A 12,684-nucleotide genomic window follows, 5' to 3' on the forward strand; every position below is an offset into this window, starting at 1 on the left:
CCCGTTTGGCTGGTTTGTCCCGCATCTCGTTCGGCCTTCATCCCAACGTTTTTTTTCCCCAATGATGATGGGGATCGAATTCAGGGCCCCCTTTTCGTCCCTTTGTTGGTGATCCTCCAACCACGCATTAACCTGACAGCCAGTTGGAGTATGTGCTCCTTTCATCGTGTTGAGTGACGCGTTCTAGACTTTTCCAGTATCCCTTCCCTTTGTCGATGGCGCAAAAAAAAAACACCTCACCAACAATGAATCAGTCACGCGTCTATGCAAACTGCAGAAAAGCGCTTCTTTTCAAGTCGTGAATATATGTTCTCAAAAGCCTTTCTTTTTTTCTTTTTCTTTATTTTCTTTTTTTCTTCCCCAATGAGGCTGTGCCAAGTCTCAAAGTGCTCGTGACATCATCCCATATCGGTGGGCAACACAGCCCTTTTCGCAGCCACAGAAGACGGCGCACGAGCGACAAATCGCTTACGGGAGTCCCGGTCTTGGCATAACGTCTTGAACCAAAAAGAAATGTTTGTCCTCATGTACGCAGAAGCAACAAGACAAACTTGGGACGAGCAGAGAAGCGCCTCTCTCTCTGCATAGCTGTGATGCCATCGACTGATTAGGACTTTTTTTTTGGGGGTCATCACTGCCCCCCCACCAAATTTAGGATACTGCACAGGCGAAAGACGTGCGTCCGCGTCTAGCAATCGGGACAAGGTTTGGGTTGCACAGCACAGCTTACATCAGCTCTTGTTGTTTTTATGCCTTGTTCTGGAACCCGACTTAAAAACAACGCCGGCGTGGTGAAAGGACTTTGATACGTCGTCGAACCGAACCGAAGAAAATCGATCCTGAAATCGCTGATGATGGCGGGGGTGCTTGTGGCTGCATTTGGCCCTATGTCCGTTCGTTTTCCTTTTTTTAATCACTTTCTCTTTTTTATCTCCCTGCTCTGTATTTCCGTTCGGTGCACTCCGTCAAGCCTTTAATGAGGGGCCGATGGCGCTAAAAGCTGCACATCCTCCCCCGATCAAGCAACAGTCGCGGCCAATCCGGGTCGCAGCCGTAAGCAGCCATCGTGCGCCACGGCTGGTCGCTTGAAGAACCTTTTTTCTTTTTCACTGTAAGCGAGCAGCGGGTCGTCGGCGAGTGCGGGTACGTCAAAACGGCAAGAAAAAAAAAAAAAGAAAAAAAAAAAAAAAAAGGTGAGCCATTTGGATCCTGGCGGCGATATTAGCGGCGAACAGCCATTCCAGCGGCCTAGACCAGAGACCAAAAAAACGAAGTTGGTGCAAAGTTGCGAATAGCCAATGGAGCGCGGGTGTGTTATCACTGCATCCGCCACTGCATCCGGAGCAATGGTTCGGGTTGAGCTGGGAACTTTTGGAGCCAATGGCGGAGCATGGTTTGTATCTGGATGGGAATATTTGATGTGAACCCCGCCAACAAGAGAGTAGATCGCAGAAAAGGCTTCAAGGGGGAGTCAGTCAGCTGTATGTTGACTAGGTAAGTGCGTATTATCGTCTGGAATAGAGAGATCGGTGCATAACTCTCGCCAGAGATTTTCGGATGGGTGGCCTGAATCAGACTTGAACCATGGCTTTTTTGCGACTCTATACCGTGAATCGGGTGACAAGGCCAACCTAGGCGAAGGCTGGAAGCCGAGTAATTGTGTACTGTGAACTGCAATGGATATCAGAGCATATATGGCCGTTGCAAGATGTTGTTTTCGGTGTGACCGATGGATCTGATGCGCTCAATCGTCCCATGAGACAGCAAGATGCGCCGACTTGACATGGCGACTCCTAACATAAGAGATTATGGAATTACCCCAATTTGCAAGCAAGTCTGGATATCAATGCAACCAAAGCCCACGAGAGTCCTTATTAGGTCGCGCACATAAGAAAGACGTCCGAAAAGCGGGGTTCAGGAAATGTACTGTATGATGCTAAGCATGTTTTTACTGCCGTCATTTGTCCTCAGTGGCTTCAAGATCGCACTCCAAGGCAATCAAACAAAAAGATCTTGGCTGCCTGCGGCTGCATGTGGTTTTTGTGCGGGATCGTGTCGCCTGGAAAGAAACGGGGTAGTCGGCTGAAAACCCCAACCGCTGGATGCGGCGAAACTTTTAACCAGCAGTTAACGGCGGAGGCTCTTTGTTTAAATAGGGTGGCATTGCTGCCCTGAGAACATAAAAGTAAAAGCAAGGGTTGCAGATGGAAACAGCTTGGCAGGGACAGGAGTGGATATGGGCAATGGGGAGTCATCTCGGCGGAATACCCGGATGGCAATGCGCAGTCCCATTTCCCTCGTGGCAGTCTGGTGCCCGACATGCACTTTGGCCGCGCATTGACAAGCTGGATATCACGCAAGCTTTAAGGGAGATGAGAATTTCAAGTGAGTTCGTCAAGGGTTCGGTCCAACAAAAGATGCGGATTCCCGGAAGCTATCCATGACGGAGTGTGAACGAGTGCCCAAAGGTCATGGAGGCTCACAGCACAGCGTAGATACCAACCAAGTCATGATCTTGTCTAGAAAGCGTCCTTTCTACCATTGTCATGGACGCTGTGAAAAATACTAGCGTCCTACAAGGGATCGTCATGTTGGGAAATTGGGGTAGACAATGCAGACAGGAGGATTTAGGGTAGCATGAAAGTCCAAGGAGCCGCCGAGATGACAATCCAACTGCAGTTCCAAATTTGGCGACACCGGTTATTTACTGCACCGTTGGTGCAACTACAACTGTCATTTCCCCTTCTCCGCTTGAGATCAGCACCAGACCTCTTGTATAACTTTGGGTCGCAGAGGGGGAGAGCGAGAGTTTAGTTCCGCCGAAAGTGACGCATCGATGACTTTTCGCAGATCTGGACCGCCGGAAAAGGTGTACCGGAGGAGTTCGCAGATTGCAGCTCTCAAGTGGGTGTGGTTCGGTGGGTAGATTAACATTTCATCGGGAACAGGAAGTGGGTGAAGTGGATATGTAGCATCAAACTGTCGCTGATGGAACCATAAATGGTATGCGCTGTTTTTTTTTTTTTTTTTTTTTTTTTTTTTTTTTTTTTTTTTTTTTTTTTTTTTTTTTCTTTTTCCTTCCCTAAATTGAGATGACGGGCTTGGCATGGTAGGGCTGGACTGGTCCATGGAGGTCTCGTCGTTGGGAGGTGAGCAATGGACTGATCCGGCATGGAGGCTGGTAGAATATCGGAAAGCAACGGACCTCACAACAGGTCAATAGACTGAGAAACAAATGAGTACATGGTTACCTCGGCTATACTACCATGGATAGGATAGGATAGGATAGACGTGGTAGCAGACAGGATACGAGGGTGCAAATTTTTTCACCGAGAAGGTTGTCAATGATCCCTGTGATTGAGGATTTATCAATCGTTATCAGATCATCTGATTTGATCCAGGAGGCGACATCGGCTGGTCGAGGTGGGGGATCTGACAACATCTATAGCCAATGACAGCAGATTGTGGCCTCTCGCGGTGGATCTATAACCGGGCCTGAGCTGCATTCGGCCCTGGAGATGGTGGGAAAACTGGTTCGGAGCGGAGCTCGGTTGCTGAAGAGCAGAGGCTTAGAGGATAGCTTGATGGGTCGTGGTTCCGTAAATGCTCGGAGACCTTGCCAGAAAGGAAGGAAAAAGAACGGCTTCTGGTTGAGCTTTTTTTTTTTTCTATGCTTGCGTTGGCTGATTTGCCTCGCCTGCATGCCCATCTATCCACTGGGCTGGGATTTTTTCCGTTACATTTTTGCATGTGGTTCCTCATGTCCCCGCCCTCCCTTGTTTGTGGTGGTCATACATTACTGTGCATAACCGGCTTAGCTATGTAGCTGTATATATGTATGCCGTGGTCCTGTCGATCTGTTCCGCTCAAATTTGACTGCTCTGCTTCCTTTCTTTTTTTCCCCCATCGTCTTGACGTAGTGGGTGATTCGTCCGTCCGTGCAGGACATTGCATATATACCCCTTTGGCCCCCTGTCCAGCCCAACGACGAAAGACGGATTCGATTCGAGTAAAATCAAATCGAAGATTGCTGTCATGGCCTCCAACACAGCACCAATGACTGTCCCTCCTGCGGCACCGCCCTCGAGCATGCCAATCGCCGACACCACGGCGGCTCAACACGAAGCCGTCCATAGCTTTGGCAAGGAGACCGTCAACGCCGACGACGTTGAGAGAAACGCCGGCAGCGTCAATGCCGAGGATGAACGCAAGAACGAGTCGGATGACGGCTCCGAGTTCAAACAGGAAGGTGTCGCCAGGGTCGAGGCCATCACCAAGGTTTGGACCACCAAGACGCTCTGGATAACTTTTGGCCTGTAAGTCAGAATTTCTATGTATATCAGTCAAAAAGTCTTGTGTACGTCGAAGAATATAGTCGCGCTGACAGAAGCATTGGTCCAACAGTCTTTACCTCGTGTCAATCGTCGACTCGCTGCTAGGAAACGTCGAGAGTGCACTCTCGCCATACGTCACATCGGCATTCGGCCGACACGGACTGATTTCCACAACGTCAATCGTCTCCACCATCCTCGGCGGCGTCATCACTCTCTCGATCGCCAAGATGATCAACATCTGGGGTCGCATGGAGGGTTTGGCGGGCATGGTCTTCCTCATCACCATCGGCATGATCATGAAGGCCACGTGCCAGAACGTCGAGACGTATGCCGCCGCACAGGTCATGTACTGGGTCGGTCACATCGGGCTGCTGCTCATCATCAGCGTGACCGTGGCCGACATGACGACGCTCAGGAACAGGATGATCATCCTCGGCTTCAACACGACGCCGCTGATCATCAGCTTCTTCACCGGACCTCTGATCGCCAACCGCTTCCTCCAGGAGGTCAACTTCCGCTGGGCTTTTGGCGCCTTTGCCATCATCATGATCGCCACCACCACCCCCGTCATCGGCGTCTTCATCTACAACGAACGCAAGGCAAAGGCGGTCGGGCTGGTGCGTGAAAAGTCGGGCCGCACCTTTTTCGAGTCGGTCAAGCACTACGTCGTCGAGCTGGACGTCGTCGGTCTGCTCCTCATCACCTTTGGTGCATCTCTGCTCCTGCTTCCCTTCTCGCTCGTCAACTACGTTCCGGGCGGCTGGGCCAACGGCGGACTCATCTCCATGTTCGTCCTGGGACCTGCTCTCTTGGCCGTCTTCTACATCTGGGAGAAGAAGTACGCGCCTGTCCAGTTCTTCCCCTGGGTGTACCTGACCAACAAGACCATCCTGGGAGCCTGCTTCTGCTACGGCCTGATGTTTGCCAGCATCTTCTGCTGGGACACGTACTACTACTCGTACCTGCAGGTTGCCCACTCGCTGTCGGTCGTCGACGCCAGCTACACCATCAACTCGCTGTCGTTGTCGTCGTCCATCCTCGGCGTCTTCATCGGTCTGCTCATCCGCTTCACCGGCAAGGTCAAGTGGGTCGCCATGGCCGGCGTCCCCTTTATGATCCTGGGCACCGCCCTGCTGGTCCGCTTCCGGACGCCCGAGACCTCCATCGCCGTGCTGGTGGTGCTGCAGGTGCTGGTGGGTCTGGCCTCGGGCGTGTTTGCGCTCTGCAGCCAGATGGCAGTCATGGCGACGGTCAAGCACAACGAGGTGGCCCCGGGGCTGGCGCTCCACGGCCTGTTTGGCGCCGTCGGTGCCGCCATCGGCCAGGCCATCGCCGGCGGCATCTGGAACAACCTGCTGCCCTTCAAGCTGATGGAGTTCCTGCCCGAGGAGGCCAAGGCCGACGCCTGGACCATCTTTGGCGACATTTCGGTGCAGCAGGCCGCCACGGGGGCCGTCAGAGACGCCATCAACGCCGCGTACGGAGACATGCAGCACAGGATGGTGATTGCCGGCTGCTGCTTTACGCCTTTTGTCATTGTCGCCATTTGGTTCTGGGATGACCTTGACGTCAGGAAGATTGACGCCGAGAGGGGCCAGAAGGGCAATGTGTTTTAAAGAGAAAAGATAAAATGGAGGAGATCAAAAAAAAAAAAAAAAAAAAAAAAAAAAAAGGGAGGGTTGTCGTTCACGTCGTATTATGGTGGGCTGCGATTCGTACGCATCCACGACTATGCCCAATCCAGGCTTTGTTTTTTCGCATCGAGACTGTCCTTACGCGCGAACCCTGGTAAGGTTAGTTATATTAATAGCCTAATCGGAAGTTTTGAAAAGTCTCATGAGAGAGAATGAGAGATACCCTTGATCAATTGACAGATCATGCTTTGCCATATATTATTCTTGCCGATGACGACTCCGAGAACGACGTTAATTAATCGTCGTCATTCGGCGGCGGATTCGTAATCAGAGCTTCTCTTCCGGATGTGGCGGGCCCGAGTCGGGATTTTCCCGATGACTGCAAACAACCGCTAATTCTCCATCTCGCCGAAGCAAAATCGCCCGATCAGCGCGTTCCCCTAGCAGCATGAGACGTTTCTGCTTGCGCCGCAGTGGGTTCAATGGTTCGTTATTTGGGGCAACAAGGTAAAATCCGACACGGAATCTGGGGTGGGTTTTGGGCAATTTTAGCTTGACCCTGACACAATGTGACGCTGATTTACGTTTCATCTTCCACAGCTCCAAACAAGAAACAAGTCGAGGGGCAAGCAATCAGCAAAATTGCTTAAAAGGCCATGGCAGTCCTCATGCGGAGAGTTTTGGTCCATGGCCAGCGGTAACCCATGTTTTCTTTCGTGTGTCCTGGAAAAGACGGATGAACCTTTGGGTGCCAAGGTCTTATCGACGACAACAACTTGACCACAACCGATTAGAAGACCGCTCCAATCTCGCAAGTCGAGGGTGCCTCACGAATCAAGAGCGTTTCTTTCTTTTTTTTTTTTTTCTTCTTTTTTTTCTCTCTCTAAAACATCAAAATGGCACCAATCCCCAAATTCAGAGACGAACACGCAGGGCGCACCCCCAAGGATTCCACCGAATCGCTAATGGGCCACCAAGAGGAGGAGGAGGAGCAACAATGGCAGAACAACCAGAATCGTCGCCGCTCGCACGTGCAGCGCATCTCGGACGCCATCAGCCCCTGGCGCTGGCTGGTGGACGGCGTTTTATTCTTTGCAATCATCGGCCTGCTGCTCGAGAGGAGATCGAGCATTGCACGCAGCGGGTACTGCGAGTTTGAGAGCACGGGAGACATCACAGGGTTCGCGCCCAAGGTCTCGCAGCAGATAAAAAAATTCGTGCCCGACTTTAGCTACTTCCCCGACAACGCGAGCGAGTTCTCCTCGCCGGCCACGAAGCAGAAATGGTTGGACTTGGTGCCCAAGGGCCTGGGCTACGTCAAGGTCGACCACCCGGAGAGGCACAACAACCTCCCTCACAGGCTGGTTGCGTTTCCGAAAAACACGACGGCGTTCACGACATCGGTGACGCATCAGCTGCATTGCCTGGTGAGTTTCTCTTTGCCGGCTCGTCTTCTTGCTCGCGTCACTTCGATCCGATATTCAAGGCGAGGGATACAATAAAAAAAAAAGTACCGAAATTGACCGAAACTGACTTTTTTACACACACAAAAAACAACAGCACGCAATTGCAGCAACGTACAACAACATGCTCATCAACAACACCAACTCGAGCCCCAACCCAGATGACATGGCGCCCTGGCACATTAACCACTGCTTTGAATACCTCCGTCAAACCATCATGTGCTGCGGCGACACGGCGCTCGAGGGCGAGGCCACTACGTTCCCCGAGAACGAGACGGGCAGCGATGGCTGGGACGCCACGCACATCTGCAAGAACTATGATCAAATTCATTCGTATCTCGAGGAGAAGCGGGCTTTGGATGAAGTTTGGGTTTGATAGCATTGTATTTTTCCGGCATAGCATTGGAGTTTACTGGGTATCATTTTGTGAGGAAAATTCATGTTATCCTCGAGCAAGCGACAAAAATGCATACATTGGCTTTGCTCTTGCTCTCCGTCTTGTTTGCAATCTCTCTCTCTCTCCCTCCCTAAAGTCCTCCAGAGGCGTGACTTTTTTTTTTACTCTCTAGCCCTCCTCAATAGGGCATCCCCAAAGGCAGACGCACCCTAAAGGCTAGAATGTGGGTATCGATGGTGATCTTCCTCGGATCTTGATATGCAATCGAGCCGCCTTTGACAAAGCCTTTGGTTTTTTTTTTTTTTTCAGCATACAGACACCGAGGAACCCCTCCTCGGCGTCATGGTACTATGGGGTCAGCAGGCAGATCAAACAAGCAGGGCAGCCATAAACACAACAAGCGCGAAAAGGGATCGGCGACGACAAGACTCACCGTTCTGCGTGGTGTAGTCGTTATCCGAGGCCGCAAACAGGAACCACTCCCTCGGCGTGCCCGTGTTGGCGAGCGTGATGCCCTCCCACTTCTCGCTCATGAGGTCGGCGTCGTCCTCGCCGGAGCTGTGCAGGCCGTACTCGTACAGGTCGATGGCGTCGTTGATGTCGAGGAAGCCGCAGTGCAGCGCGGGCCTGACGCGGGCCCAGGCGTTGGGGGCGCCGTCCTCCGGGTCCAGCGTCTTCTCGTAGCGCGCGTCCTTGGACCCCAGCACGTTCTCGGCCGTCCGCAGGTCCACCACGTCGACCTGGCGGTACGTGCTGTGCGTCCCGCCGGCGGCCCCGCGGCCCTGGCCCATGGACCGCGCCAGCACCAGCACCTGCCACCTCGACAGCCAGGCCATGTCCGTGTACGTCGGCAGCGTCTCGACCTCTGCCGACCGGCTCCACCGCGGCATCGGCACCAGGTACTCGGCCTCGAGCGTCAGGCTGAGCTCGCCGCCGGGCCGGGCCACGCGCTTGTAGTACAGCAGGCGCGCCACGCGGTGCTCGTCGGGCTGGTACGTGCCCTCCTGCATCAGCGGCGCCTGCATCAGCGCAAACATGTCGCCGCCGTCCGGGCTGACGGCCAGCGCCTCGAAGCCGCGGTTGTTGGGCCGGCCCGACGCCGGCTCCGCCGTGATGGGATACCGGCCCGAGTCGCCGATGCGCGGGTCGTCCGACGAGAAGCTCGGCTCCATGTGCGTGGCGTTGGGCCCGCGGTACGGCAGGAACGCCCCCGGCGGCGCCGTCGCCGACACCATCCGCCCCGTCATGGAGAAGGTATAGATCATGGGCCCGTACTCATCCCCGATGGTCAGGAGGCCCGCCGCCTCGTCCACGTGCAGCGACTCCGGGTCGATGGCGACGCGCGTCGTGATCTGGTTCTGGTCGCCGCCGCCCCACCCGTCGCCGAGGTAGGTGGCCGACGGCAGCAGGGGGAAGTAGGGAAACTCGACGCCGCCCCAGTCGTCCGGGTCCAGCCCCGTCGTCGGGTTGCCCTCGGGGTCGCGGAGGAGGATGGTGTCGAGGTATTCCAGCGTGATTCGCTCCCGTGGGGTCGGGTGGTCAGGGGCCAAGGTCAGGCGGAAGCGGTGAACGCGCGGCTGGTGGTTGACGGTGCCCTCGCTGTTCCAGCCGCGGTCGCCGAGTCCCCAGAGTATGCCGGTGTAGGGGGTGTTGTTGGTGTCGTTCCAGGCGGGCATCGCCCAGTTGGTGATTTGGATGGCCGAGCCTATGCTTGCCGTGTCGTGGTACTTGTCGCGGAAGTCGCCCGGCAGCGAGCCGAAGCCGGCCATGTGCCGTTCGTGCGCATAGTGAATTATCCCCTCGCTCCGGCCACAGGTTTTATCGATTGTCTCGGCGGTTGCCAGCCAGGCTCCGCCCAACAACAGGGAGAAGATGATCAACGATGGCATATTTGTGAGTTCCAAATCAGTCCCGCAAAACATTACCAACGCGAAAGGAAGTCATGGGCTTGGGACATGGTCGACAATGGGAGTAAAAGTAGTGCCAAAGTTGTCTAGGTTTTGGCCAAGCGCTCAAATCGTCTGCCAAGTGGCAATTTGTTTATTTCTTGCGCTTTGCATTCGACTCCTCTAGCATTTCCTTGTGATTCCCAGCCCCTTTCAATTTTCAACTATTTTGATAGCCGCAATCGCGCATATGCGCACATACACACACACACACACACACACACACACACACACACACACACACACACTAGGGAGCTGCAGCCATAGGAACCCTATCCAGGTTCTTGGACTCGGCAGTCCACCATCGACCCGACCACTTGACGGCCGCGGCGCCAAATGCGTCCCCGTAAGGCTGACGATAGGTGCTAGTATACTCCACGGGCTGGTTGCCCTTCCAGCTAGGCGTGCCCAGCGGATGATTTCATTTTCTTTCCTTCTCGAATGGTGCATTTGGGTAGCAAGAAAGGGGTAGAAGAGGTTAGAGCACAATTTAGACCCATGTAGCACGCAGCAACCACAGGCAACAAATCTTACACTTGCAGATGCAGTATATGTCGGGCAACCACCAAAGTAAAAACAGGGTCTTTGTATTTTTGCCGTAGCCAGACGACCACGAAAAAAAAAACGAAGCTTGACGTCATGTGATGGGTAAATGGGAATGCAAGCTGTGTCCCACTGTCGCCGATCGTCTGGATTGCGTTGCCAGCAGAAAGTCTATATTGGTGTTCGAACATTGGCATAGTTCAGGAAGGGGAAGCCCAACACAGGGCACTTTCCGCTATAACTATAAGTACCCGTACACAAGGTTTCGCAGGGTTGGAGAGCGAAGGCGGCGATTGCTGTCGCCAAGAGGCTGGTAAAAGAAAAGTGTAAATCTCAATATTTTCCATGCCCACGGATAAGAGACTTCCCACATGCTTTTGCCCCTAGCAAGCTATAAGATGCCGTCTCGGCTCTCGAGTCGAGTTATGAGCCTGGCTTGCCATGTTGTGCAGTAGCTTGTCGCAATGCAGCGGAAAGCGGGTATAGAAACAACAGCCCTGTCAGCATGGGAAATTCTGCAAGATAGAGATCGATCTTCCTACGTAGTCTGGAATGCGCACCCTGACCAACAGTCATGCTCCTGTCCCATTTTTGTGTACATCTGAAAGCTGCCAACTAATTTTTTTACAGGTGGTGGGGGATCTGCAAACCTGGATTGCCACATTTGACTACGTAAACATGAGGCTCGGTTTTTGTCAAGTCAAGTACAAGCGACCTCTCACTCGTCTAAATTTCGGATGCAAGGGGATAGAATCTGAATAGGATCTCTCCGTTGAAGCTTAGCATGTTGCCTTTTGTTTTCCATTCCGAAAAAGAACATGACAAAAGCTGTTGGCATGCTCGCCTTCTTCAACCTCAACCAGCAACTATTGTAATATAATGATCATAGAAGCCTCAAGCCCCACACTCGCTAGCAGCAGGGAAACATACAGCCCAATAAAACGACGTCATAATGACAGCTACACTGGAATTATTCAGCTATCCTTCCATCATGCATACAAATCCTGACGTGAATGGATAATAATAATAATCGCCATGATGGAGCAGAAAACTGATATCAGATCTCTGGAGAATACGTAGGAAATTTTTTTGTTCTCCAAGCATTATTTAAAATATGCTCTGCCGCCGAGCCACGACATACCAACTTGGGTCAATTGGTAAGAGTTTGTTACACACATGGTCCAAGTCAACTCCTCGCATCCGCCACGCACTTGTAAACCACAGCCCGAAAACATTCACATCGCAAACCCGCAAAATGACATCGTTCCACAGCAACGAAGACCTCAAGAGCAATGTCCTCTTTGACGTCTCTCACGTCACAGCCGTCGTGACCGGCGGCGGCACCGGCATCGGCTTGATGATCGCACAAGCCCTGCAGTCCAACGGCGCCAAGGTCTACATCACCGGCCGACGCAAGGAAGCGCTGGACAATGTGGTCAAGGAATACTCCACCGGCCCGGGCCAGATCATTGCTCTGCCTGGCGACATCACCTCCAAGGACGAGTGCATCCGCCTGGCCCGCGAGGTGGGCGAAAAGGAGCCCAAGGGCATCCACCTCCTGGTCAACAATGCCGGCATCGCGCGAGACGACAAGACCAAGTTCAGCAGCGCCGGCGAGCCCGACTACACATCGGCCGACGCCCTCTCGGCGCACCTACTCAAGTCGGACCCGGCGGCGTGGGACGAGACGTTCCGGACCAACGTGACGGCGCACTACTTCATGTCGGCGGCCTTCATCCCGCTTCTCGGCAAGGCCCGGGCCGAGACGCCGGGCTACTCGTCCCAGATCGTCAACGTGTCCTCCATCAGCGGGCTGATGAAGGGCAGCTCCATGGGCCAGCCGGCGTACGCGACTTCCAAGGCCGCCGCCGTGCACCTGACGCGCGTGCTGTCGACGCTGCTGATCAAGACCAAGATCAGGGTCAACCAGGTCGCGCCGGGCATTTTCCCGAGCGAGATGACGGCGGGCAAGTCGGACGAGAAGAACAAGAACCGGCTGGAGGCGAGCTCGAACCCGGCAGGCCGACCGGGCAACGATCAGGACATGGCCGCGACCATCTTGTTCCTTGCCGGCAAGGGAGGGGTGTTTTACAACAACCAGATACTGCACCCCGATGGCGGCAACATGGTGGTGCAGCCCGCCGCAATTTAAATGACTCGGGAGGGGTTTGTATGATAGAAGTGGGGGAGGATTGTCTGTATTGATAGCGAATAAAGCTTAATCAAAAGAGGAAGATTGAAAGCAAGATTGAGTCGGCCTGATCCCGTCGTCAGATGCAGGGGAAATACGGACGTGCCGATCGTGTGATGATCTGTGCTCATGTCACGCCACAGCAAGATTGAGTGGAGAAAAAAAAGGCTAATGAA

General features: G+C 53.6%; 5 protein-coding genes across 5 annotated transcripts in view; 3 read left to right on the plus strand and 2 right to left on the minus strand.

The window, feature by feature from the left end:
* Window positions 1-4,035: 4,035 nt before the first annotated feature.
* On the plus strand, window positions 4,036-5,950 carry PpBr36_04900 (uncharacterized protein; the record flags this gene model as incomplete). Its single annotated transcript, XM_029892058.1, has 2 exons — window positions 4,036-4,316; window positions 4,405-5,950. The coding sequence occupies 2 exons, from the start codon at window positions 4,036-4,038 to the stop codon at window positions 5,948-5,950; spliced, it is 1,827 nt and encodes a 608-aa protein (XP_029750053.1).
* Window positions 5,951-6,864: 914 nt separating this feature from the next.
* PpBr36_04901 (uncharacterized protein) lies at window positions 6,865-7,807 on the plus strand (the record flags this gene model as incomplete). Its single annotated transcript, XM_029892059.1, has 2 exons — window positions 6,865-7,395; window positions 7,529-7,807. The coding sequence occupies 2 exons, from the start codon at window positions 6,865-6,867 to the stop codon at window positions 7,805-7,807; spliced, it is 810 nt and encodes a 269-aa protein (XP_029750052.1).
* Window positions 7,808-8,006: 199 nt separating this feature from the next.
* PpBr36_04902 (uncharacterized protein) lies at window positions 8,007-9,717 on the minus strand (the record flags this gene model as incomplete). The annotated part of the gene is made up of 2 exons (XM_029892060.1): window positions 8,007-8,113; window positions 8,262-9,717. 2 exons carry the CDS (start codon window positions 9,715-9,717, stop codon window positions 8,007-8,009), a joined length of 1,563 nt encoding a protein of 520 aa, XP_029750051.1.
* Window positions 9,718-11,503: 1,786 nt separating this feature from the next.
* PpBr36_04903 (uncharacterized protein) overlaps window positions 11,504-12,684 on the minus strand; it is a gene marked incomplete at both ends in the record, with an annotated part of 2,423 nt that continues 1,242 nt past the window's right edge. The window contains 2 exon segments of the mRNA XM_029892061.1: window positions 11,504-11,971; window positions 11,987-12,473. Of these exon segments, the coding sequence (XP_029750050.1) occupies window positions 11,504-11,971; window positions 11,987-12,473 (955 nt within the window).
* Window positions 11,573-12,469, plus strand: PpBr36_04904 (uncharacterized protein; the record flags this gene model as incomplete). Its single annotated transcript, XM_029892062.1, has 1 exon — window positions 11,573-12,469. One exon carries the CDS (start codon window positions 11,573-11,575, stop codon window positions 12,467-12,469), a length of 897 nt encoding a protein of 298 aa, XP_029750057.1.

Source organism: Pyricularia pennisetigena, chromosome 6 (genome assembly GCF_004337985.1).
Source record: "Pyricularia pennisetigena strain Br36 chromosome 6, whole genome shotgun sequence".
NCBI lineage: Eukaryota > Fungi > Ascomycota > Sordariomycetes > Magnaporthales > Pyriculariaceae > Pyricularia > Pyricularia pennisetigena.